This window comes from Chiloscyllium plagiosum, chromosome 17, assembly GCF_004010195.1.
Source record: "Chiloscyllium plagiosum isolate BGI_BamShark_2017 chromosome 17, ASM401019v2, whole genome shotgun sequence".
NCBI lineage: Eukaryota > Metazoa > Chordata > Chondrichthyes > Orectolobiformes > Hemiscylliidae > Chiloscyllium > Chiloscyllium plagiosum.
The window spans coordinates 44,667,010-44,692,611 of NC_057726.1; the positions used below are offsets into that span (position 1 = coordinate 44,667,010).

The following is a 25,602-nucleotide window of genomic DNA, read 5'->3' on the forward strand; positions in this document are numbered from 1 at the left end:
TTCAAATGTCTTTTAAATGTTGTAACTGCACCTGCATCTACCACTTCCTCTGGTAGTTCACTTCACATATGAACCACCGTGTGTGAGAAAAATTTGCCCCTCAGGTTCTTTTAAATCTTTCTCCTCTCATCTTAAAAATAAGCCCCTAGTTTTAAAATTCCCACCTTAGAGAAAAGGTCTTTGGTATTCACCTGATCTATGCCCCTCATTATTTTATAAATTTCTGTACACCTCAATCTCCCACACTCCAGTGAGAACAGTCCCAGCCTATCCAGCCTCTCCTTATAACTCAAACCCTCCCTTTCCAGCAACATCCTGTAAATCCTCTTCAATTTAATAATTCCTTCCCATAACAGGGTGGCTAGAACTGTACATAGTACTGCAAAAGAGGTTATACCAATGTCCTGTACAACCTCAACACGATACCCTAACCCCTATACTCAATAGTCTGAGCAATGAAAGGAAGCATGCTAAACGCCTTCTTAACCACCGTCTGCCTGTGACACAACTTTTAATGAACTATGAACCTGAATCCCCAGGTCTCTTTATTCTACAACACTACCCAGAGCCCTATCATTAATTGTATTAATCCTGTCCTTGTTCACTTTATCAAAATGCTATACCTCACACTTATCCAAATTAAACTCCATCTGCCATTCCAATGGCCCAATTGATCAAAATCCATTTGTAATCTTAGAATTTCTAGGCCTTTTAGAATTTGTAATCTTGTAATCCCAGGGTAATCTTTACAACCTTTTTCACTGTCCATTATACCACCAATTTTGGTGTCATCCACAAACATACCAACCATTCCTCCAAACTTCTCATCCAAATCATTTATATAAATGATAAACAACAGTGGACCCAGCACTGATCCCCATGGTACACTGCTGGTCACAGGACACCAGTAATAAAAACAACCCTCCACCGCCCCTCGCTGTCTCCTGCTGAGACCATTGCTGATTGTTGAACATAGAGAAATTTTAAGATAGAGAGGGGATAAGGAGCAGTACACACAGGGTACATGAGGACAGAAGGCTGATGACTAAACAGAATTTAGTGTGAATGAGATCATGGCTTGTTATGAAGAAGGTCGAAACAAACCTAGATTGTGTGGAGTTTGCACGTTCTCCCCGTGTCTGCGTGGGTTTCCTCCCACAGTCCAAAGATGTGCAGGGTCAGGTGAATTGGCCATGCTAAATTGCCCGTAGTGTTAGGTAAGGGGTAAATGTAGGGGTATGGGTGGGTTGCGCTTCGGCGGGTCGGTGTGGACTTGTTAGGCCAAAGGGCCTGTTTCCACACTGTAAGTAATCTAATCTAATCTAATCTAAGAAATGGGGAGTAGGGGAGTAACAATTTGTTCATTTGTCAAATTGCTGGACTGAATCAAATGTAAGATGCAACACTGTGAGCTGGACACCAGAAAACAGGATTCTCATAGACCTTCTTCTTAAGGGAAATAACTCAGATTCGAAGAGAAAATAAATAAGAAATGAAAGCAGATGTTACACATCAAATTTAACAAGGATCACATAATCTTCTGATTTTTTAAAACTCACATTGTTACCTATTTGAGAAAAAAAACTACAGAATAGTGTGGAAAGTACTGGGGTTAATTCCAAGTTTGGGTGTTGATTGCGTGGGCTGAGCAATATCAGACTGGCCACCCCTACATTTTAGATTTTACATTCCATTGAATCAGCTGAAGATTTGTATAACAATCAACTAAATCAGTATCATTTATTCTTTGCCAAATGCCAAAATTAAGATTACCCACTAGCTGATAAATTGGTGTGGATGTTTTGGTCAAGTGGTGAAGCAAGGCAATTGCTCCTGACCAAAGAAACTGCTCCTGACCAAACAAAAATGCAGCAATAGCTGTGCACATAATTCCCCTTTCTCTAGGTGAATTTGTACCTGATCCCAAGTCCATTGAATTGCCAGGGCCCAGAAACAGATATGACATTGAGCAGACTAAATAAATTCAAAATAAATAAATTGAAATAAATTCCACTGAACTATTCTCACAGACAGAAAGGCCTGAAATTAAAAACACTTAATATATTTTACATTTAAAAAAAGTTTAGATAATAAAACAAAATATAATTAAGATTTATAGAAAACATGAATTTGTGGAAATTGTATTCTCCTAATGGAGAAGTTGGACGTTCTACAAATATTAAAATAGTTTCTTCAGGGCTTAGGAATGTTCTTATTAATTATGAAGTTAATACACTATTAAAAACCCAATTATACCTCATTCAACGGGATGTGCATTTTTCAAGAATTGTTTACAGTATTACTAATCAGCATAAAAGTGGAAGTTTTCATTAATGAATTCATCCATTGCCCAGAGTTTTGCACTCTGGAGATTACTCAACAATGCATCCTCAGGAGAAGCGTTAAATAGTTATCACTAGCTTCTGGATTTCCATGCTATTTTGATTACATGTGGATTACCACAATCGACATCAGTCTGTGTGGAGTGATGATAGAAAATGCTGATAGTTTCAATATCGTTATTACAGCAAAACATAAAATTTAATGCAACCCTGCCTCATTGCCAACATCTATTTCAGTAACAAAAGATCTGATTGATTGTCACTCTACTGTTGGTCTCTACAGAATAACTAAAAGTCACCTGTTTTTGTTCCTCTCCTAGACTGTCCCACATAGATGCTACAATTTTGGAAACTTCGCCAAATGTGGCATTGGGGTTTTGTCCTTTAATGGCAGCTTGCGTGTCCCTGAAGAAAAGAGCATAGGCTGATACAGGTTTTTGGGGCTCATTAGGATCTTTCTTCTTCTTCTTCTTTGGTGTCTTGGGTTTTTTTCCTGAATCGACTGCAGCTCGTTTCTCAACACTCACCTGAAGCAAGACAGAAAAACAGTTTGTTATTGCAAATGCTCTCTTCAAGGCAATTAAAATGCTAAGACTGAAACATTTTGTCTGATTAAATTATGTTGAAAATTATTATTCATTTAGATTCTAATATTCCCTTAACAAGGGTAAAATTGAAAGAACAAATATTTGTACATTTAGTCTTAGATAAATCAAAAGTTGACATTGTACCAAATGTCTTTAGGCATTGAATGTACAATGTACTTTTGAATCATGCAGGATTTAGCAACTAGAGATCAAAGCTCTAGGTAATCAAATATGTAACAATGCTTTCTTGATCTGGATTAGCTAATGAGTCTAAAACAATCTCTAAAGTGCTTGACAGAACCAAAGTAAATCAAGGCAGATTAGTTAATCAAATATCACACTCAAAGCAAATTTAAAAACTGCAATTATTTTATGAAAATTAAAAATGAAATTTGATGGAACTATTCATTTGCTGTTTTAACAAAATTGCCTAGACAAGACTTAGCTATTTACTGGCCTTGAAATTTAGTTTGTCTACATTCAGTATGAATTATTCACTTAAATAAATCAAAAAGAACATAAAAATCACTTATTATTTTTAAATAGTCATAGTAACATACATTCTTCAGTACAACAGCAAGAATTATCCCTTCAAAATATAAGCCTAAATACTATTGTCTTCTAAGCTTAATACAACTCTACCTTTACAATAGACATGATTAAAAATGGAGAACATAAGCATAAAATTCCAGAAGAATAGTTTGAATGAATTACATGTTCTATGTATTTTAACTATAAATAAGCAAACAACATACCCTGTTGAATTCCTCAGCATCATCGTCATTTACTGAGCTGGAAGGGGATGGAGTTGCTGACTTGCTGGCAGGGGGTGAGGGTGAATTATGGGGCACATTACCACCTCCCAAATTCAATCCCAATTGTGCGCTCAGCTGTGATTGGTTAATGGTGGTCAACTGATTATGTTGAATCATTCCTGCTTGGTTAACATCAGCCATGTGAACAACAGACCGCATACCCATGCTCGGATTATGGTGGTACTGGGGAACTTGAGCTTGTCCCAGGTCCTGCATTGGTAGGAGGAGAAAACAGGTTCAGATTTAATGTGATTGGACACAGAACTTCAAGACAAAACACTGAGGTTATTCCTTTTCGTAATTTCCTGAGGAACATTTTAGTAACCCAATGGGATTAGAGGGATTCTTCACCAGTTGAGATAACAGACTATTCTATTGACACAATATTAATATCAATAAAATGATAGTCAGACTAGTTCCACTTTTCCAGAGGATAAACATCTATCAATACCTCTGTAGCTGAAATTAGGAGCAGGATGTGAAAGATTACAGGTTGAAGATTGAATAGCAGATGCACAAATGATGTAGAGTTTGACAAACAGGAACATTCCACAAGATACAAGGAAGATAGGGACTCGATGGCCTGAAAAACTTTCACTTGTTTGATGAATCCATGCTATACATAGAAGCTAGATCATGATCAGTAATGCTTTGTGATCAATTTCTCCACAAGTAAGCCTGAGTTATGATCAATTTCACTGGTGAAGATACCTCGTGTCATTTGTGACCCATAAATGAGATTGACTCTATAACTCTTGAGCAAGATTGTCACTTTTTACCTCAAGTTGTCTAATAAATACAAATAATGATCTCTTGTCAGTGCTGCTAATGGAATGATCTGTTTATGACTTTTATGGCATAAGCAGCTTTTGATTGTAAAATAACTATAATTTAAGTAAGTAATCTAACAAAATCATTCGAAGTTACTTTGTGATTCTCTGTGAAAAGTCCCCATTGACAAATTAGCTTCCTGGCAAAACGGGGTGATGGGGTAAGGCTTTGTTTACACGTTTAAACCCTGTTCAGAGTACCTGAGTGAAACTTCTCTGTGCTGCTGAGTCAATGTTCACAAAAACTGCCTGTGAGCTCATACTGATAATGTGCTAAATTGTCCATCTCACTCAGAGAGCCCAAAGGATAGCTGAAAATGTGCACCACTACAATAAAGAATACAAATCCAAAGGTGTGTCAATATGTTTTATTCAGGAAGAGGTTTAGATTAGATTACTTACAATGTGGAAGCAGGCCCTTCGGCCCAACAAGTCCACAACGACCCGCCGAAGCACACCCACCCATACCCATTCCCCTACATCTAAGACTATGGGCAATTTAGCGTGGCCAATTCACCTAACTTGCACATTTTTGGACTGTGGGAGGAAACAGGAGCACCCGGAGGAAACCCACGCAGACACGGGGAGAATGTGCAAACTCCACACAGTCAGTCGCCTGAGGCGGGAACTGAACCCGGGTCTCTGGCGCTGTGAGGCAGCAGTGCTAACCACTGTGCCACCGTGCTGCCCACTGGTCTGTGGGACTACCAAGTGACTGATTCTGATCATCATTAAAAAAATGGGGAAATTATTTTTCTCTCTCTGGCTAAGCAGCATAAAATGCAATGAAAAATGTAAATACAATCCAAATATCTAAGTAATTTCTCATTCAATCCTCATGAGATACACCATCTCAAAGCTAGTTCTGGCTTTGGTCTTAATTGATATACATTGCTTCAGTTGAGCAGATGATTTGGTTTAATCTGGTGAAATATTTAGTAGTCTGATCGCCATGGTAATCTTTGGCACAAATTAAAATGGGAAAATTAGAAATGCGGCATTTGGATTCAAGTATGATTGCCACTGTTATTTTTGAAAGGTTCATGGCTCTCTTCTGCATGTGTAGAAATAGGATTTCTTTTGCTGTTACACTTGTGCTTCTTAATATAACTGCTTCTGCAGGAGGGGGTGGATTTTCTTCAAAGACAGGTAGCATGAGTTGGGGAATTTCCCAGCTCAGCATATCCACCGCAGCAAAAAGTGCTTCAAAAAACAGGATTTTCATTTCAGGAGAATGGGTGTGAAGAGGGATCAGGTCCAATGCATTTGAAAACAGTGTGGAGGCAGCCAGATGGGTTGGCCAAGGCATGTGTGGGCTTTGGCTCAGCATAATAAAGCATAAACCTCAAAACTCATCTTCACGTCTCTCGCCCTTTCGTCCTCCACACACTCGTGTCCCCTCCCTGCCAGGAGATACACCTTCACTCATGTCACACATGGTCCCTTATGCCCTTCTAGCCAAGTTTCCCCATTTGTCCTCTCAGAGATGCCCAAGTAAACCTATGTCACTCCATCCAACAAATGGTCCCACATATCCTGCGTGCTAATATATGCTTTTTCCCCGACCCCTACATATTGTCCAGCTAAACTTCATTCTGCATTCTGGTGAGAGTTCAGATGTCCACTAAAACAACTGCACCCAAAGGAAATATGCTTCACTGACATTTGTTTCCTCTTTAATATTGTATCCAACTGCAAAATATTTGTTTACACAAGATAAGGCATGGTTAAGTGTTTATAATCTCTGTTACTAACATTTTAATGATCTGGTTCATTGACATTTTCATAAGGTTAGAGTAAAGTCATCACTTTTTTTAAAAAACTGCAAATGAATGGCTGTGGTTAAAGCTTTTCCAGATACGTCTTATTACTACAGGGTACATTGGTTCTGTAGAGCAAATACCAGGTGGACATGGAAATTGTATTTGTTTACCTGAAGGGTAGAGATGCTATGGCAGGGTGTGGGAAAGGGTACTGAATTAGAATTAGCTTTATTATCATATGTACTCAAATGAGTACAGTGAAAAGCTTACAAGTCACTACTTATGGCAATATCGGAGGTACAAAGGTACCTAGGGACAGATTCGTATGGACAAATTCTTTAGGGAAGAAGGAAATATAAAGAAATAAAAAATCTAGCACTACAGATCATAAGAATAAATCAGAAAAATAAAGAAATAAAATTTCAGAATAACAGTCCTCCCAACCTAGTCCACGTCGACACCTTGCCTCTAGGCCATGCCAGGCTTCACCTCAAGGTTTTTGAGGCCGGAAGACTGCTCTAGAGTCATCCCGAGGCTGGAAATCCATGCTGAGAGACGACCACATCAAGCCATCAAGAGATTGCCACGCTAGGTCTGCGCTGAGGCAGACAGATCAAGACTGGGATGAGGCCAGGAGTTCAGGATATCACCAAGAAGAAAGACAGAAAAAACCCCACAAAAAGCAAAGAAAAAGGAAGGGCAGCATGGTGGCTCAATGGTTAGCACTATTGCCTCTCAACGCCAGGGCCCTGGGTTCAATTCTTGCCTCAGGCAACTGTCTGTGTGGAGCTTGCACAGTTTCCTCCCACAGTCCAAAGATGTGCAGGTCAGGTGAATTGGCTTTGCTAAATTGTCCATAGTGTTAGGTGCATCATTCAGAGGAAAATTGGTCTGGGTGGGTTACTCTTTGGAGGTTTGGTGTGGACTTGTTGGGCTGAAGGGCATGTTTCCATACTGTAGGGAATCTAAGCTAATCATACAGTTCAGGACTTAAACCTGAATGTTTTAGGGTGGCATGGTGGCTCAGTGGTTAGCACTGCTGCCTCACAGCACCAGGGCCCCAGGTTCGATTCCAGCTTCGGGCGACTATCTTTGTGGAGTTTGCACATTCTGCCTGCGTCTGCGTGGGTTTCCTCCGGGTGCTTCGGTTTCCTCCCACAGATGTGCAGGTCAGGTGGATTTGCCATTTTAAATTGCCCATAGTGTTAGGTGCATTAGTCAGAGGGAAACAGGTCTGGGTGGGTTACTCTTCGGAGGGTCGGTGTGGACTGGTTGGGCCGAAGGGCCTGTTTCCACACTGTAGGGAATCTAATCTAATCTAAAACAAAGACATGGACAGAGTGGATGAGCTCCGGCTGAAGAGTCCTACTCGGCTGTCACCTTGGAATATGTTTACAATGGAAGTTATGAACCATTGGGGATTGGTGAGGCATGTAAGTTGCCAAGGGTTTGGGGTGGCTAAAACATTTTGAATTTTCCTCTCAAAAGCTCACGCATAACAGACTATGATAAGTGGTCTATTGTATCATTATAAACTTAAAAAATATTGTCATCAAGTTTTAAAAAAAAATCATCTTTATAACTGCTAATATAACACACCAGCTATGAGTCTGTGGTAATTTGCAGGAGGTCTTCTTGCTCAAAATTGATGTGCTGCATGAGATTTCATGGGGTCAGACTCAAAGCTGAAGATGCCGAAGACAACTCCTTCTTGACTATATATCATGGTGTTAAAATCTTTGCTGAGTCTATTGACTATGGGGCAGAACATACACGGATGGTGTTGGTGGTTGTCTGGAAGGTATATTTCTGAGAGTATGACTATGTCAAGCTGTTATTTGACTTGTCTATGAGACAGCTTTCCTAATTTGAGCACAAGGCTCCAGATATTAATAATGCAGTCTTTGCAGGGTTGCTGGGACTGTGTTTGCCATTGTCATTTTTGCTGTTAGTGCTAAGTAGTACGTCCAATTCCATTCCTTTCTTTATACTTCGCAGCATCTTGGGTTACTTGCTTGGTCATTTCAGAGGGCAATTAAGAATCAATCACGTTACCATGGTTCTGGAGTCACGTATAGGCCAAACTAGGAAAAGATTTCCTTCTCTAAAGAACATAATTGTACTGAGTATTGGGGAAGTGTGGACTATACAATTTTTTTGTATAACAACACAGTTAGAATTAAGCTATTCTATGATACCTGAAATAACCAAAACAATTTGGAAACTCTTTTGCCATTTAAGTTACGTGTTTGTGACATTTAAAGCAGTCATTTCCAGTCACTATTATTGGATTTTTACTACCTAATGATCTTGCCCTGCACAAATGAATCATTCATTTCCATCATAGATGTTTACTTCTTTAAATGCCAAATTGTGGGAAATACTGTACTGGATTCAGAGAATGCAAACCATTTTACTTCATGTCACAATCATTGTACAGCAATGGAAAATTCCATAGGTAATGTGCATTTGATAGTCAAGAGAAGATAAACAACTGTGCAATGAACACTTTATTCAAAAGGAACAAAATGTTCCAGACATTAAACATTTTAATGATGCATAAAATAACTACTTCACTTTCAGCTCTGTAAACAAGATTGTTAATTCACTCAATTGATTTAAAAAACCTGGATTGATTTTGAGATTACATACAACATTTACATAAAAAGAAAGGATATCTGGTGTGTTCTTGAAAGTTAAATAGCTACAAATCACAACAAAAAATACCATCATAGACATGTTTACTATGGAGTAAAATACACAAATAAATGCTTGATTCACAACGATCGTGTGAAAACACATTCCTTTCAAGCTTAATTGAATATTCACTAACAGGGTCTGGTAGACATGTATAATTATGCACCAATATGTCTGATATATAAAGCAATTTTCTTTGTAGTGAGCTATTAGCAATTTCAATTCACATTTTCAATCAAAACACAGATTGCAATCTTGTCTGTCTTGCCACAGGAAAGTGAAGAATTTTGGCTGACAGAGGGGGATATGAACTCTTAAACTGTGATGTACCAGTCCACGCAAGTATGAAGGAGCATTCTAAATACCATGTATACTTTAGTAAGTTGCACACTTAATAGTATAGAATGCATACTAAATCAAAATCTACTGCTTTAACTGAATAATAAATGAGGGGTATAGGATGAGTCATTTTTGCTTTGACATTCACTGTTCCTTCAGAGTTAATATCAGAATTCATTAAAACTAACTTTACATAACATACAGCAGAGTCCCATAGCATTTCTAAGTCAAAACTGGAAAGACTGTTAACAAGTTCAATTTTCATTCAATCAGCAGTAGTGCTCTCTGAAATGTTTCATTGCAGAACAGGAATAAAATAATCTATATGGTAATTATGAGGATGAATCCCCCAGCAACTTTCACTAACATGAAAGGTCAACTCTATTCAGATATTTTATCAGCCCTCTGCACATACTCCTGTTCTGGCAATTTATATGTGAACTGTGTTTTATTTTTTTTTCCATTCACAACTACCTGCAGAATTAAGCTCTTAAACCAAATGAGAAAAATGAAATTCTGAATGCTAGCAAAGCCTATAATAGTGCAGAGATAAATCGCTCAGCTGTTGCCCCTCAAGCCTCTTGGGCTGAAGATTTTTCGTAGTGCACTGTGGGTATTCAGAACTTGTTCAACATGATTTCATTTCATTTCTGGCACAGCCTGAGAAAACTAAATTACAGAATCAATCATACAGAAGGTCAGAGTGAGACTTCATTACAAGTATTGCATGCTTGCATGAATATCTTTCATTTCTGACTGACCCAATATGTCACAATAGCTGTCTAGTAAAAATTCCACTTTCTGAAACTGATGTACTACAGAAATCGTTGCTATTCAGTGGACTGGACAGATTATGGAAAGGTGTTAAAAGAATGTGCTGAACCACCACCTATAGATTGAAAGAAGTGGCTCAGAATATCTATAGAATTATTAATAACAATAAAATAATGTGAAAAGGGAATTATCAATAGAATCTGTTTAATTAAATTTATATTTCATATTAAAACATTGTTTTGATGCACAAAATGCGTGATTTATGGGATTTTACTCAAAAATGCTTTTAATCCATTGTAGGGAATGATGCCAGTTTGTCACAAATGCAAGGAATTACAAATTATGATCTCCAATGTTATGCCTGTACAGGTTAATGGATGTGCATAATTGCATTACAAAATAATAATCCAATCAAGAGCTTCACATCACACTAAAATCACAAGTCCAAAATGGCTTATATTCAGCATCAGAATTTTTCAGATTAGATTAGATTACTTAGATTAGATTACTTACAGTGTGGAAACAGGCCCTTTGGCCCAACAAGTCCACACCGACCTGCCGAAGCGCAACCCACCCAGACCCATTCCCCTACATTTACCCCTTCACCCAACACTACAGGCAATTTAGCATGGCCAATTCACCTAACCTGCACATTTTTGGATTGTGGGAGGAAACCGGAGCACCCCATTTAGATGACAGTCTTTTTTTTTTTAAAATGTGCAGCTTTTATTGCTTTGATCATAAATTGGGTAATAAAAATTTTCAAAGATATCTTCTTAAAATTACAATTAAGTTGACATATGAAAGTCTTCCAATGTACTTGAATTTAAAATTCCTCCATGTGAACCTGGGCAAATACAGATGATTTTATGATGGAGGGTTGAGTACACATTGAATTATATGCCAATGGTTCAAATATCATTTTTCCCATTAAAAAAAAGCCATATGAAGGACATTACTGTGTAATTCATGCTGCAATGTGAAAGAGACATGCCATTTACTTTACTTGAATTAATATTAACTTTACAATGTTTTTGTCTTACGAATTTAAACTGGAAATAAGAAAACATGTGTGATGTAAAACACCATTTGTAACCACTCATCTTTTATTTTCCCTCAACATGGCCTCGTTATGTCGTATCTATCACGAGGTCAGAAAGGGCAATTAAGGTTACATTCTTCTTCACTATCACAGTGAATGCTGACTAGTGAACAGCTGATGAGATGTTTCAGGGCAAGTTGACCATTCAGTTCTTCCCTTGAGGTAGAATATTCTTCTTTAGACAGATGGTCCATGCAACTAAACAGCCAAGAAGTAATTGGGTTCGTCATAACTGCAACTAACAATGCTGTGATTCTGTCGTCAAATCTGGAGGAAGAGATCAGCCCAGCCTCTTCCACACCAGCGTTTGTGCTACTTTGTCTACAGTACACTTTTTTTTCCCACATTCCACACCAGCTTTTTCTCATGAATTCTCTGAATGAGACTGTAATTTGGTGTCAATGCGAGAACAATTTTCTGCTGTGGAACACTGACAACCTGCGACTTGGCCAAGAGTACCCAGCTACATGCACAACTGGCATGAAGACGACAATTTCATTCAATCTTCCTGAACGAGACTGGAGGCCTGATCAGAGAAGCACAAGGACAGTATAATAGCTATCTACCCCGACTCTCCCATTATTTCATGTGGACTAGCTATCATGACTTTGAAAATTTGCTTGAAATAATATTTATGGTAAAGAAATAATGAAACCGGTAAAACAAATATATTGCTATCAATCTGTAAAATGTGACAGTGTTCCTGGAAAATGACATGACACCTATTCATTTCTCCAATCAGATTCTAGAATTGATTCACAATGTACAGAAATTAGTCTCCCTATTTTAGTGTATAATAAATTCGCTCAGCAGTGATTATTTCTACAGGATTGGAATTCTTCCATTGTCTGTCATGAAAGCAAAATACTTTCCAGGAGCAGAAAGTGTCGATCATGCTGCAAGCAAATACTGCAAATCTTATATAAAAGGAGGAAAAGTGTTTAATCTCTGAAAGCTAAATTATATGCTTGTGGCACAAATCACCTCTCTTCCAAAATCTATAAATAACTATGACTGTGTTGTTAGTAGATGAATAAATGAATAGTCTTGTCTGTTGCCTCAAAGGAGCATAGTTTTGTTTTTAATTCAGAACCCAGAAAGCATTCTGTTTCATCCACTTTTCGAATAAACATGTGTGCTGATAATGTTTGTACTATTTTGCAACTCATCAAACAACATGACACATTCTTTTGAACAAAAAATCCAAAGAATGTTCTGCTTCATGGAATGGTTTACTGTACATCTCTGGTATATTACCCAAGGGAAATATAAAGGTGATGTATCAGTGCTGAAAGCCACTAAATTTCTTCTTTGAAAAGAAACAAAAATAGAAACGTAACCTATTTTAACATAAACCACCATCAATTTACATCTTTAATTGAAATGTAGTAAGGATGCATGCGCAAGTGTAACATTTCCTATTTTCACCCCCACTGCCCATCTTACCCCTGACATCCTCAACACTCATGCTGTTCATGTTGCTCACAACAATCATAATTGCTGCCAATGCTAACCTATGAAGAAGTACAATCGAGCAATGTCCATACGAACATCTTTCTGAGCATCTATACACCGCACTCCATACATAGGGTCATAGAGATGTACGGCATGGAAACAGACCCTTTGGTCCAACTCATCCATGCTGACCAGATATCACAACCCAAATCTAGTCCCACCTGTCAGCACCCAGCCCACATTCCTCCAACCCCTTCCTATTCATATACCATCCAGATACCTTTTAAATGTTGCAAGTGTACAAGCCTCCACCACTTCTTCTGGCAGCTCATTCCATACATGTACCACCCTCTGCGTGAAAAGGTTGCCCCTCAGCTCTCTTTTATATCTTTCCCCTCTCACCCCTAAACCTATACCCTCTAGTTCTGGACTCCCCCACCCCAGGAAGAAACTTTATCTATTATCCTATCCATGCTCATGATTTTATAAACCTCTATAAGGTCACCTCTCAGCCTCCGACATCAGATGGAAAATTAGGTCCCAACTAGAATAAAGCGGATGATAAGTTTTAATGGCACTAAGGGATGCGAAGTTAGACTACTAGTTGAAAATGTAAGATAATTTCTGTTGTTCAAATTGCAATGGCAGTTAGGTAACCCAGTGGCTTGCTGATCTGGTATGTTTCACTCTCAGCATGCACAGATGAGTGAATGTTAGCAGGTTGAAAAGCAGTGGGATGACACTTGGAAAGGTTCCACAATTGGTGTGTAATCTGCTACATCAGATTATTGCCTAAACAGTGAAGGTGAAAAATACCCCAGCCCCTCCCTCCCTCATCTCCCAAACACTTGTTGTATTTCTGGCATGACAGTTAACTCACATAGCTGGCAAATTAGGCCAGAGAAATAGCTTGCAGTTTCACTGCAAGTTTTCCTTGATTTAAGATAGACTGTCAAAGGAAGACATTTTTAAACAATATGTTCAGATAACACCCACTGGAACAGGCGGAACTTGAACTCAGGCTTTCTGGCCCCGAAGTAGGGACATCACCACTGCACCAAGACACCTTTCATAAATTCACAATTCCGAGCACACTTTTCCACTTACCAGAAACATAATTGGGTGGATCTGAATCTATACAAGATTTCTAATCCTTTACTTTAACCACTAATGCTTGTTGGAATCTGGAATAGGCTTCTATTTGAGAGCATCTTTATCATTTACTGCATACTGTATTGTCTTTGGGAATCTTAGGTCTGCAGTTGATTTATTCCCAACATTAGTAACATATTAGCATTATAACAACTGGACTGCATGGAATTTTATGTGATTCCGTGTAAGAAACTGGAAACAAAGACTGGCAACACAAAGAGCGATCACAAATCCTGAATGTAGAGGCACCAATATTCAAAATGATTTGAAGCTTGCAGTATTAGCTTTCCAGAATATTAAAGATTATAATGCTTCTTAGAATGCTACATTCCTGGAGCAGCTGGGTTGCATTTTATCTGAATGACTAAACCTGTGTGTGAAGCACCTGCTTTAGTGCAAGCGTTTAGGTCTACACCTAACCTGTCACTTACCAGCACTGACTACAGTCCGCAAACATTGACCTGACAGCTGAAAACACACTTAGAGTACAGTTTGAAAAAGGAACCATGGGCTGCAGGTGATTCTGTTTGAAAGAGAAAAAAGAAACATGTCTAGGCATTGTTTGTAAAGTAAACAGCCTCTATTTATAGGCCCCAATTAGGGACAGGCACTGGGCTGGACTATTACTGAATTTCATGTGGTTGGCCAGTGTGCCAATTCTCCAGCACCATCCACGCTTAGGCCATTTACCCAGAGGAGAGACAGGACGGCACCAGGGCTACCCACTGCAAGAGGGAATATCCAGTTCAACTAATCACAGTCCTTTTTTCTATTGTTCTATTTTCATTGTAACCATTTAAAACAAATTGGAGAGAGGGCATCTTACAATAATGATGTTATCTTTATTAAGATTTAACTATTTTGTTACAGTTTCACTGCTAAATCAATATGGACAGTTTGAAGGAAATTTGTATGTGTTGGGAATGGGGTTTTAGGCCCCACACATAGATCACACATGGGAAAACCAGAAGTTTGAGATTCCCTGAACGGGAAGGAGTTTTAAATTTCACAAAATGCAATCTTTGGCTCCGGCAGGTGGCCCACCTTGAGGCCAGCCAGCTTAGCATTCCCTCTCAGATGGGGATTGATTTGGAAGCAACAATAGGACTGGCTGGATTGATGCTTCACCTTGGTGGGACTTGAATGGGTGGAACTGGTCCAAACCCAGGGTCGAGAGGCTGGAGCGCTGGGGAGTTTAATTTCAGGGTGAAGTGTGTTTATATACCATGAGGTGGTCTGACCATGATGGGTGCACAGAGAATCACGTTTGAGCATTCTTGTTCCTCCTGGCCATGAGGAGAGTTGCAAAGACATTTGACACAGATTCAAATCCCATAGATTGCAGAATTTAATTCATTTATTAATTTAATTCAATTACCATCACATCCTTAAATTTTATTAGTAGATGGCAGACAGACTTTGGAGAGTGAGCTACTCACTACAGTATTGTTAGCCTTTGACCTGCAGCCAGTGTGTTTATGTGGCAAGTCCAGCTGAGTTCCTGATGGTAACCCCCAGCATGTTGATAGTGGGTATTCTAGTGATAGTAACTCCATTAAATGTCAAGGGACATTAATTAGATTGTCTCTTCTTAGTGATGGTCATTGCCTGGCATTTGTGTGGCGTGAATGTTTCTTGTCACTTGTCAATCCAAGCCTTAATATTGTCCAGATTTTGTTGCATTTAGACATGGACTGTTTCGGTGTCTGAGATATCACGAATGGAGCTGAACATAGCGTAATCACTGGTGAACATCCCCACTTCTGATCTTATGATACAGGGAAGGTCATTGATGATGCAGCTGATGACAATTGGGCCTAACCTGAGGAACTCCTGCAGAGATGTCCCAGAGATGACTGACCTCCAACAACCACAACCATCGTCATTCATACCCAGCATCACTTCAACCAGTGGAGAGTTTGCCCCTTGATACCCATTGATTCCAATTTCACTAGGGCTCCTTGATGGCACACTCAATCATGTGTGGCCTTGATGTTAAGGGCTGTCTCTCCTCACCTTGGAATTCAGCTCTTTAATCCATGTTTGAACAAATTCTGCAATGGGGACAGGTGCTGAATGGCCTTGAATGAATCTGGCAATGAGAAACTTCAGCTATGAGGATAGATTAAAGTTGTTGGATCTATTCTCCTTGAGAAAATGTGAAGAGAAGATTTGATAGAGCTTTTAAATGATGAGTGGGCTGGATAGAATAAATAGGAGAAGCTCTTCCTGCTCATAAAAGAAAACAAAATGAACGAAAGGGCAGAGGTTTACAATGATGTTACAAGGTAAAGTTATCTGAGAAAAAGAAATGATTTTCACACAGCAGGCACTTAAGGTGTGGAATGCACTGCCTGGAAATATGGTGGAAGCATGTTCAACTGATGTTTATTTGGGTAGAAACAGTTTGCAGGGAAATGGGGAAAAAGGCAGGAGATTGGCACTAGGTAATATAACCAGTGCAGTTACAATGGGCTTAATGGTCTCCTTGCGCTCCACAACAGTTCTGCGATTTTGTAATTCTGTAACTTTTGCTGTATTGCCATTTTGTTTTCAAGGAGTTCGATACAGTTGTTCAGGCTAAATGTATCCAAGGGTATGGAGAGAAGGAGGGAACAAGGTAATAAACTGGATTATTAGCCATGATTCAATTGAATGGCAGAGCAGGTTCAAAAGACCTACCCCTGCTCCTATTTTCTATGATTCTAATAAATCTGGAATATCAACGTAGTCTCAGTAATGGTGACTGTAACAACTGTTCTCGGTTACTGTAAAGCCCATCTGATTTACTCATATCATTTGGGAAGGAAAAGCGATCGTCCATCCCTACTCTAGCCTGCATGTAATTTCAGGACCACAGTAACCAGGTTAATTTTAAACCCACTGAAATGGGGTCAGCAAACCACTCAGTTCAAAGGCAATTAGGAATGGCCAACACAACTGTTCTTGCTCACCAATGCCCAGCCTGTGAAATAATACATTTTTAAAAAAATCTTAAGCTTCCAGCCTCACTGATATTCTGTGGCTGCCAGACACTTTCCCCATTTAACTTTTCTAGCACCATCCGACACCACTAACTCACCCTCTCACTCAGAAGAATAACTTCGACTTAAAACTGTAAGTCACTGTCGGTGGGTAGTTATACATTAGACTTCTGTAATAACTTAACCTGGTTTAAAGCAAATCAAATACTCATTAGCATTTGAAAGATTATGAAGCAGACAGGAAATTGATCAGCCCATTTATAATTCACCAGTCTGGATTAACTTTTCATAAAGTCAGCCAAATCTTTGATTAAAGAGCTCGAAGTAAATCAACTGCTGCTTCGTTCACATTTCTTAACTAACACGTCGAGGCAAGATTTGTGTGGGAATTTAGTGCTCATTTGAGTATTCTTTTATTTTCATCTATTTTCTTCCCTTTTCTTAAGGCATGGTTTGGGTTTCCAGTATTCAGGTTTGAGCTTTGATTGGGAATTTCAGCAAGTAGACCGACTGTGGACTGCACCACAGCCGAGTTGGGTTAGATCTTTGTTTCACAAACATTCATATCAATGCAGTTCCAGCAACAGATTTCTGGATAGCAATCGATTATGGGAATCTTACTTCTGCTCCTGACCCAGGGCACTAAAGTCAATTCTAGCACCTTACTGCAGTGATTGAAGATTGAATCTGTGATCTAACTAGTCTCTGTAGTTCATCCAATTGTAGCCCTACCCACTAAACTACTAGTAGAACCACAATTTGACTAGCTCAATACATGTAGATTTCTTTTGTTCACATAATGGTACAAACAAATGAAGGAAAGAGGGACTAAGTTTTCTCGGTTTTTTTTGCAAACAAGAAATTATCATGAATGACTAACTGCATTAAACACATATGAACACAAAGGAAATACTGTATTTGTTCAAAATATATGCAAGTATTAAAGTGTACTTTAATGAATTGGATATTTTGGATAGTATTCTGTACAGATGCATTTTTGATTCAAGAATTTATAATCAACTATAGTCAAAGCCATGTCTAATTCCTGCTCGAAATAAAAGATCGTGTTCCAGAGAGTTATATTAAAGTTTCACTCACCACAGACAAACCATTGCTGAGGAGTCCACCATCTTGGTCCAGAATACTTCTGGATATTGTGATCGAAGGCAGTTCCAGACTTTGTGGGGGGAAATGGGGTGTGAATTCATTTCCTTGTGACGGCAATGGATCATTAAGGCCTTGGAAACCTGACACCACATCGGTTAGCCCCAGGGTGGGGTCTGTTTCTGGTGGTGGGGTTATGGGTGGAATCTCAAACTCTTCATCACCAAGGCTCGGAGTGTGGAATGTCTGATGAGAGAACAGATTGGGCACAATCACCATGTATAGTATGATAGTATGAGATTTTAAAAAAATAGAACAGAGAACATTAAACCCTCAGTCCTTGACACAACAGCACAGTGTTTCACTTCCACTCTAATAGCGTTATCAATTGATAAAAGATAGAAATTCTCAATGCAGGCTGAAATCAATGTACATCAGAAACTGCATCAAGCTGCATTTGTCTACAATGAGATTTAACACAACTCAGAACAAAATCTTTTATGACATAACGGCTGCTCTTCACTTGCCAAGTGATCTATTTAGACAAGCAAAATGAGCAATCTTCCTTATCTGCTGCTTTAAATACCTGTTAAGTGATACTATTTAACAAAATTTTAGGTTATCAAGGCATTTGAAAGTACAAGTGATAGGACATTATGGTTGCATTGTAGTGTGAATTAGCTAGACTGTTATTATCTGTGCTTAGCGGTCCTTTGTTGATTAATTCAACATATGCCGCTGAACCTGGGCAGCAAGTTTACAAATAGCACTGTAAAAATTCATTGTTTATACATTCTGGTAATGGGTGACCCACACTCTACCTGCACTGATTAACAAGCCTGATACATGATTGCAGCTGTTCTTTCTGCAATCAAATGTAACAGCTCTGTTGTCACTTGCTAGACCTGGTCACTTAGAGTAAGAGTCATAGAGATGTGCAACCTGTCCATGCTGACCAGATATCCCAACCCAATCTAGTCCCACCTGCCAGCACCCGGCCCATATCCCTTCAAACCCTTCCTATTCATAGATCCATGCAGATGCCTTTTAAATGTTGCAATTGTACCAGCCTCCACCACATCCTCTGGCAGCCCATTCAATAAACGTACCACCCTCTGTGTGAAAAAGTTGCCTCTTAGGTCTCTTTTATATCTTTCCCCTCTCACCCTAAATCCATGCCCTCTAGTTCTGGACTCCCCCATCCCAAGGAAAGGTCTATTTAGGTGGTAAAAACAATGACTGCAGATGCTGGAAACCAGATTCTGGATCAGTGGTGCTGGAAGAGCACAGCAATTCAGGCAGCATCCAAGGACAGGCAAAAGACTGTCCTCGGATGCTGCCTTGTCTATTTATCCTATCCATGCCCCTCATGATTTTGAAAACCTCCATAAGGTCACCCCTCGGCCTTCGACGCGCCAGGGAAAACAGCCCTAGCCTATTCAACCTCTCCCTATAGCTCAAATCCTCCAACCCTGGCAACGTCCTTGTAAATCTTTTCTGAACCCTTTCAAGTTTCACAACATCCTTTTGATAGAAAGGAGACCAGGATTGCATGCAATATTCCAACAGTGGCCTAACCAATGCCCTGTACAGCCACAACATGACCTCCCAACTCCTGTACTCTGACCAATAAAGGAAAGCATGAGTTCACAACTGAAGAAAATTGCGTGTTGTCCACAAGGCATCCAAAAATACAATGATGCCATTGCTTCAGACAACGTACATGGGAACAGGGTGGAAGCATTATTGTGGAGACTTAAATGGAATAACACAACAGAAGGTAGGGATTGCAGACCACACAGGCTAGGGTTCTGAGAAAGGGAATGGAATACATAAAGCTTGAGCCTGAGAAATGGAAGGACAGCACGACTGTGGGGGCTGTAGAAATGTTTAAAAATAGAAAAGGATAAAACCATGGAGGATTTTTAACACAAAGGCATGATTTGTAAATTTCAAACATTGAGTAACCAAGGACAGGATCTTATAGGGGTCAAAATGACTTGGGATACAACAAATATGGCAGCATCAGGCAAGAGATTCAGCAACCTATCTCAATGTCGGGAGCAAATTGCTGCATCATTTCACTAAGTTTTGGGCATTGAGGCACAAATCTCGCTAGTCAACAGCGCATTGCCTATTAAAGAGAATTATTGTTTGTTAATGACCTTACTAATAACACTTCTCACATCATTAACATGAAGCTTCCTATCCTATTGCCTGCCACGAGCAAACTAGATGCTAAGAGTTCTCAACACAGACATCAGAGCAGGAACCTGGCCACTTCAGCTTGCTCTAAAAGGACCTCCATATTAGACACCAGGCACCAACATGGTATGACTACCCAGGGGCACTGGTCACACACACCCCATATCCCCAGACATTGGCATCTAACATGGTGCCATACTCTAAAAACCCTCATTGTACATTTCCAATCCACTTAAAGCACACTTCTGCACTTCAGTGTTATACCCTGGAGCACAATGGCAATTATCATAATGCTGTCAGATACATGCACCCAGTTCATGGACTGGGCCAGGCTGTATTTACAGCATGCTCACTTGTCCTTATGGCATTCACTGATCTTGAACTTATCTGCATGCTCTCAGTGTCCCTGCACTTTGCCTGTTTGAGCTATGACACCTCAGCCTGAGTTACCACTGACATACTGTTTAGTGAAGACACAAAGCCAAGAAGCTTGTCATGGTTGTTAGCAATCCTCAGTCAAGCCAAGGGGGATAGTCTTCGGTCAGAGGGTCCTGGCACAGTAAATCAACGGCAGTCTCACATACAAAATGGGCTTGGACACACAGTCAGTCAGTCAATCAGTCAGTCATATGGTGCACCAGGTTCTAGTTTCGCTCAGTATTACTGGAATTACTAGTTTATTACTGGGATGAGAGAGGGGCTGGTATGAAGGGAGATGAATGTGGATGGCATAGCTGTTATTTTGGTGCAGATGGAGAGTTGTCTTGAGCAAATAAGGTAGTAGCACAAAGGGCATACTGAAGCAGTAGCACAAAGGGCATACTGAGTTAGTGATGTCAGGGATTCAGGTGGGTGACCGTGAGGGAGGAAAGATGTTACAGATAACAGTGCAAGTGGTAGAGCTTGAGCCCTAATGTGAGGAAAGTATGTCGAGAGACAGCATGTGAGGTATCAGAGAAAGGATGTTCGCACTTATAAAGGAGAGTGAAGGGGGTCATTGACCTTCTTCCTACAATGTTATGCATTCCTCCAGACAGCTGAGACTGCTCTAACCCCAGACCAGTCTGGTATCGCCTGGTGTGTGGCCTCCATTTCTGCTCCGGGGATGGTACACACTCCGTTCCTCACCAGCTGATCCACCAGGCTCACCAAGGGTCCTGCCCGCAAAGTAGGGTGCCAAATTTTCTCATTTGCCATGCCCGGGGCTGATGTCAGGAACTGAACACAGCAGCTCCAGACAAACAGTGCTTGGTCCCATGGATGCCAGTCCATCTGGGATATCCTGGTGGTGACAAGTTATTCTGGTTATGGTGAATTGTAGAATGGGGCTAGAATCGACTGAGAAGGGCATAGAATTTAGATGGGTAATGTTTGGTAAGATATGGTGAGAGACTTCTCTTGGCATCATGGAGAGCAACCTTCCATGAATCTCAACAAAGCTAACACCTAATCAGCAAGAAAAGAGTGATGAGTGAATAGGATTTGATGTAGGCTAAAATATGGGCATCAGAATTCTGGCTGAACTGACACATTATGAGGTAGTCAAGGTGCGAATGGAAAGTTGGGTAGGAGAACTTTAAAATTGATGTCGACAGTGATAAAGACAATGTTATATGCTTCAGAACGACGACTGGCTACTAATGTGGATCCTGAGAAGGTTATATGATATTATAGGAAAAGAGAGAGGATACGTGGTGAAGTGAGGGATCGGGATGGAAAGCCAGGGAGGCTGAGGAGACAAAGGTCTTGGACCAGGTGGTAAACTGGGGTGTGAGAGATATTAAAGATAGTGAGATTAGGAAATGAATGGTTGAATGACGAGAAGAGGTGAGAAAGGGTGATTAACCAGTATTGTGGCAATGTCAAGTAAAATAGGAAAAGGGAAGAGAGAACACTGTGTCAAAGGCTTTTAACAGCACATTGCCCAAGTCAGTAATAAACCTGGGTGTTGTTATAGAAGTCAAATAGGTAGACATTATAATAAAGGGAGGCATGAACTCAGAAGCAATTAGATCAATTTGCTTGGTGCAGTATAAATACATCCTTTCAAATCTGGAATCTAATACTATTCTAAGCAGTAAATTAGGAACATTTGCACATGCACGGTGTCTTTGTACATAATCCATGCTCAAAATCCAATTACATCTCCAGTTAGCTGCTTTGTGTGCCACCTCTTAAAATAGCAATGGACATTTCACAATTAATGAAAATCCTTATCTCCTCCATTTTAATCTACTCAACTGTTAACAACAATTTGAAATTGATAATTGTTTAAAAATGTCAAAAAAACAGCAAATGAACAAAAAAGCTTTACACAGGTACAGAAGCTGTCATTATTCCTTCAAAATCAGAAATGATAAGGTGCCAGACTGATAGTGTCTATGAGAACACATGACAAATATCAACTCAGTGTAGCTTCTATTAGTGTCACTTCAGATAAAAATAACTGCTTGGCTTGTTTAAATCTGCATTTGAAAACATTTGCTTGTGATTAAAGTTTAATTGCTCTAAATTAATAATGTAGACATGAGCATGTACCCGAAACATTCAATTCTGATGACTGTATAGAAATACTGCAGATGGGTCTTGTTGGTACAGGAACGACAATTATTATTTTGCCAAGCATTAACATATTGCAAATATGTCCTTTAATAAAGTGAACGATAATGTTTAATTTAAGATCTGGAACCTGAAATGGACTTATAACCAGTATTAACCTGTCACTGAAACTATTTACTGCATTTTATAGATATTAAAACCAACGAGTGCCTGAATTGGATTTTGCACTGATAAGCCATTTGACTGTCACTCTGGATTTAAGTATTATACAATTATGGGTTGACATTTCTTTAAAATTATATGTAGACAAATTTTAAAATGTGATGGAGAAACATGCCCAGAATGCCAATGCTGTTTGGAATATGATGTGGTGACAGTGTGCAGGCAGGGCTACCTTAATGAATTGATTGTCTGGGAACAATAGCTCCAACAGAAAGTGACTACAAGGCAGTAATCTTATCATGGACTTTACATAATGTCATAAACAGCAGATAGGAAGCTCATCTGGTTACTCAACATCCTGTGATGATACAGCTCCACATAATGGGAACTTTATGGAGTGGATTTGTGCAGTTTGAAGTCACACTCTGCTCGTGGAAGGCTGTCAGAACTGACACTGAGCCAACATGCTGTATGTGTACTGCAGTTTACATTTGATTCTTATATTACTAATACTGGCTTGCTGAGAGATAGTCTATATCCTGCTGTACTGTTCAATATGATCACGGCTTATGAGGGATACAGAAAATATACGGCCAGTATATTTTAATGATCATGAAGTGAGTAATAATATATAACAAAGTCTTGGATTATCAGAGACTGTCTGACCTTCATGATTGTTTTGGAGCTTGTCAAAGATGACTGTGAATATCTCAATGCTGGTACACCTTCAAGGTTTGTATACACCAGCCTGTCGGTTACCTTGCCCACAGAGCTCTTGTTAAAAATGCTGACTGTTTTAAAACTAGAAAATTCAAACCCGTCTACACCTTTAACAACTGAGATAAGTGGTTTCTGCACAGTTTTAAACTTAGAAAGACAGTTGTGCCAGAATTGGAAGAATCATTATGTAGAGGGCTGATGGAGGACTGGATTCAAATTCAAAAATGAATGCTAGAAGTTAATATGTCAGTGCTTTTAGGATGCTGTCTGTAGTGTCCAGTAGTTGATGAAACACTTGCACAAATGAAACAGCCTATGTCATATTCTGTAGATAAATAAACATTGACCAAAAGAATTGCATGATCAAAATGAAAGGCATTGCCATTCCAGTGAGTGAAAAGTTTTTCCACTTTGGATTGTACCAAATATCCTATGTATTGAAAGAGCAATAGGTTAGATTCAAAATGGATAGCATTACAGCTGTGCTGAGGAAGGATATTCCCAGAAATACATCCAGGGAAGTTATTTGGGTGGAACTGAGAAATAAGAAAGGGATGATCACCTTATTGGGATTGTATAATAGATCCCCTAATAATCAGAGGGAAATTGAGAAACAAACTTGTCAGGAGATCTCAGCTACCTGTAAGAATAATAGGGTAGTTACGGTCGGGGATTTTAACTTTCCAAACATCGACTGGGACTGCCATAGTATTAAAGGTTTAGATGGAAAGGAATTTCTTAAGTGTGTACAAGGCAATTTTCTGATTCAGTATGTGGATGTATCTACTAGAGAAGGTGCAAAACTTGACCTACTCTTGGGAAATAAGGCAGGGCAGGCGACTGAGGTGTCAGTGGGGGAGCACTTTGGGGCCAGTGACCATAATTCTATTCAATTTAAAATCATGATGGAAAAGGGTAGACCAGATCTAAAAGTTGAAGTTCTAAATTGGAGAAAGGCCAGTTTTGACGGTATTAGGCAAGAACTTTCGAAAGTTGATTGGAGGCAGATGTTCGCAGGTAAAGGGACGGCTGGAAAATGGGAAGCCTTCAGAAAGGAGATAACAAGAATCCAGAGGAAGTATATTCCAGTCAGGGTGAAAGGGAAGGCTGGTAGGTATAGAGAATGCTGGATGACTAAAGAAATTGAGGGTTTGGTTAAGAAAAAGAAGGAAGCATATGTCAGGTATAGACAGGATAGATCGAGTGAATCCTCAGATGAGTATAAAGGAAGAGGAAGTATACTTAAGAGGGAAATCAGGAGAGCAAAAAGGGGACATGAGATACCGTTGGCAAATAGAATTAAGGAGAATCTAAAGGGTTTTTACAAATATATTAAGGACAAAAGGGTAACTAGGGAGAGAATAGGGCCCCTTAAAGATCAGCAAGATGGCCTTTGTGTGGAGCCACAGAAAATGGGGGAGATACTAAATGAATATTTTGCACCAGTATTTACGGTGGAAAAGAATATGGCAGATATAGACTATAGGGAAATAGATGGTGACATCTTGCAAAATGTCCAGATTACAGAGGAGGAAGTGCTGGATGTCTTGAAACGGTTAAATGTGGATAAATCCCCAGGACCTGATCAGGTGTACCCGAGAACTCTGTGGGACTCTAGAGAAGTGATTGCTGGGCCTCTTGCTGAGATATTTGTATCATCGATAGTCACAGGTGAGGTGCCAGAAGACTGGAGGTTGGCCAATGTGGTGCCACTCTTTAAGAAGGGCGATAAAGACAAGCCAGGGAACTATAGACCGGTGAGCCTGACCTCAGTTGTGGGCAAGTTGTTGGAGGGAATCCTGAGGGACAGGATGTACATGTATTTGGAAAGGCAAGGAATGGTTCGACATAGTCAACATGGCTTTGTGCGTGAAAAACCATGTCTCACAAACTTGATTGAGTTTTTTGAAGAAGTAACAAAGAAGATTTATGAGGGCAGAGCAATAGATGTGATCTATATGGACTTCAGTAAGACGTTCGACAAGGTTCCCCATGGGAGACTGGTGAGCAAG

General features: G+C 39.6%; 1 protein-coding gene across 4 annotated transcripts in view; it reads right to left on the bottom strand.

The window, feature by feature from the left end:
* tox3 (TOX high mobility group box family member 3) overlaps window positions 1–25,602 on the bottom strand; it is a 112,302-nt gene that overhangs the window by 13,379 nt on the left and 73,321 nt on the right. For all 4 annotated transcript variants that reach the window (XM_043706970.1, XM_043706972.1, XM_043706971.1 and 1 more), the window contains 3 exons: window positions 17,939–18,190; window positions 3,685–3,954; window positions 2,642–2,869 (listed from right to left, as the gene is read on the bottom strand). In XM_043706970.1, the coding sequence (XP_043562905.1) occupies window positions 2,642–2,869; window positions 3,685–3,954; window positions 17,939–18,190 (750 nt within the window). The remainder of the gene's footprint in view (window positions 1–2,641; window positions 2,870–3,684; window positions 3,955–17,938; window positions 18,191–25,602) is intronic.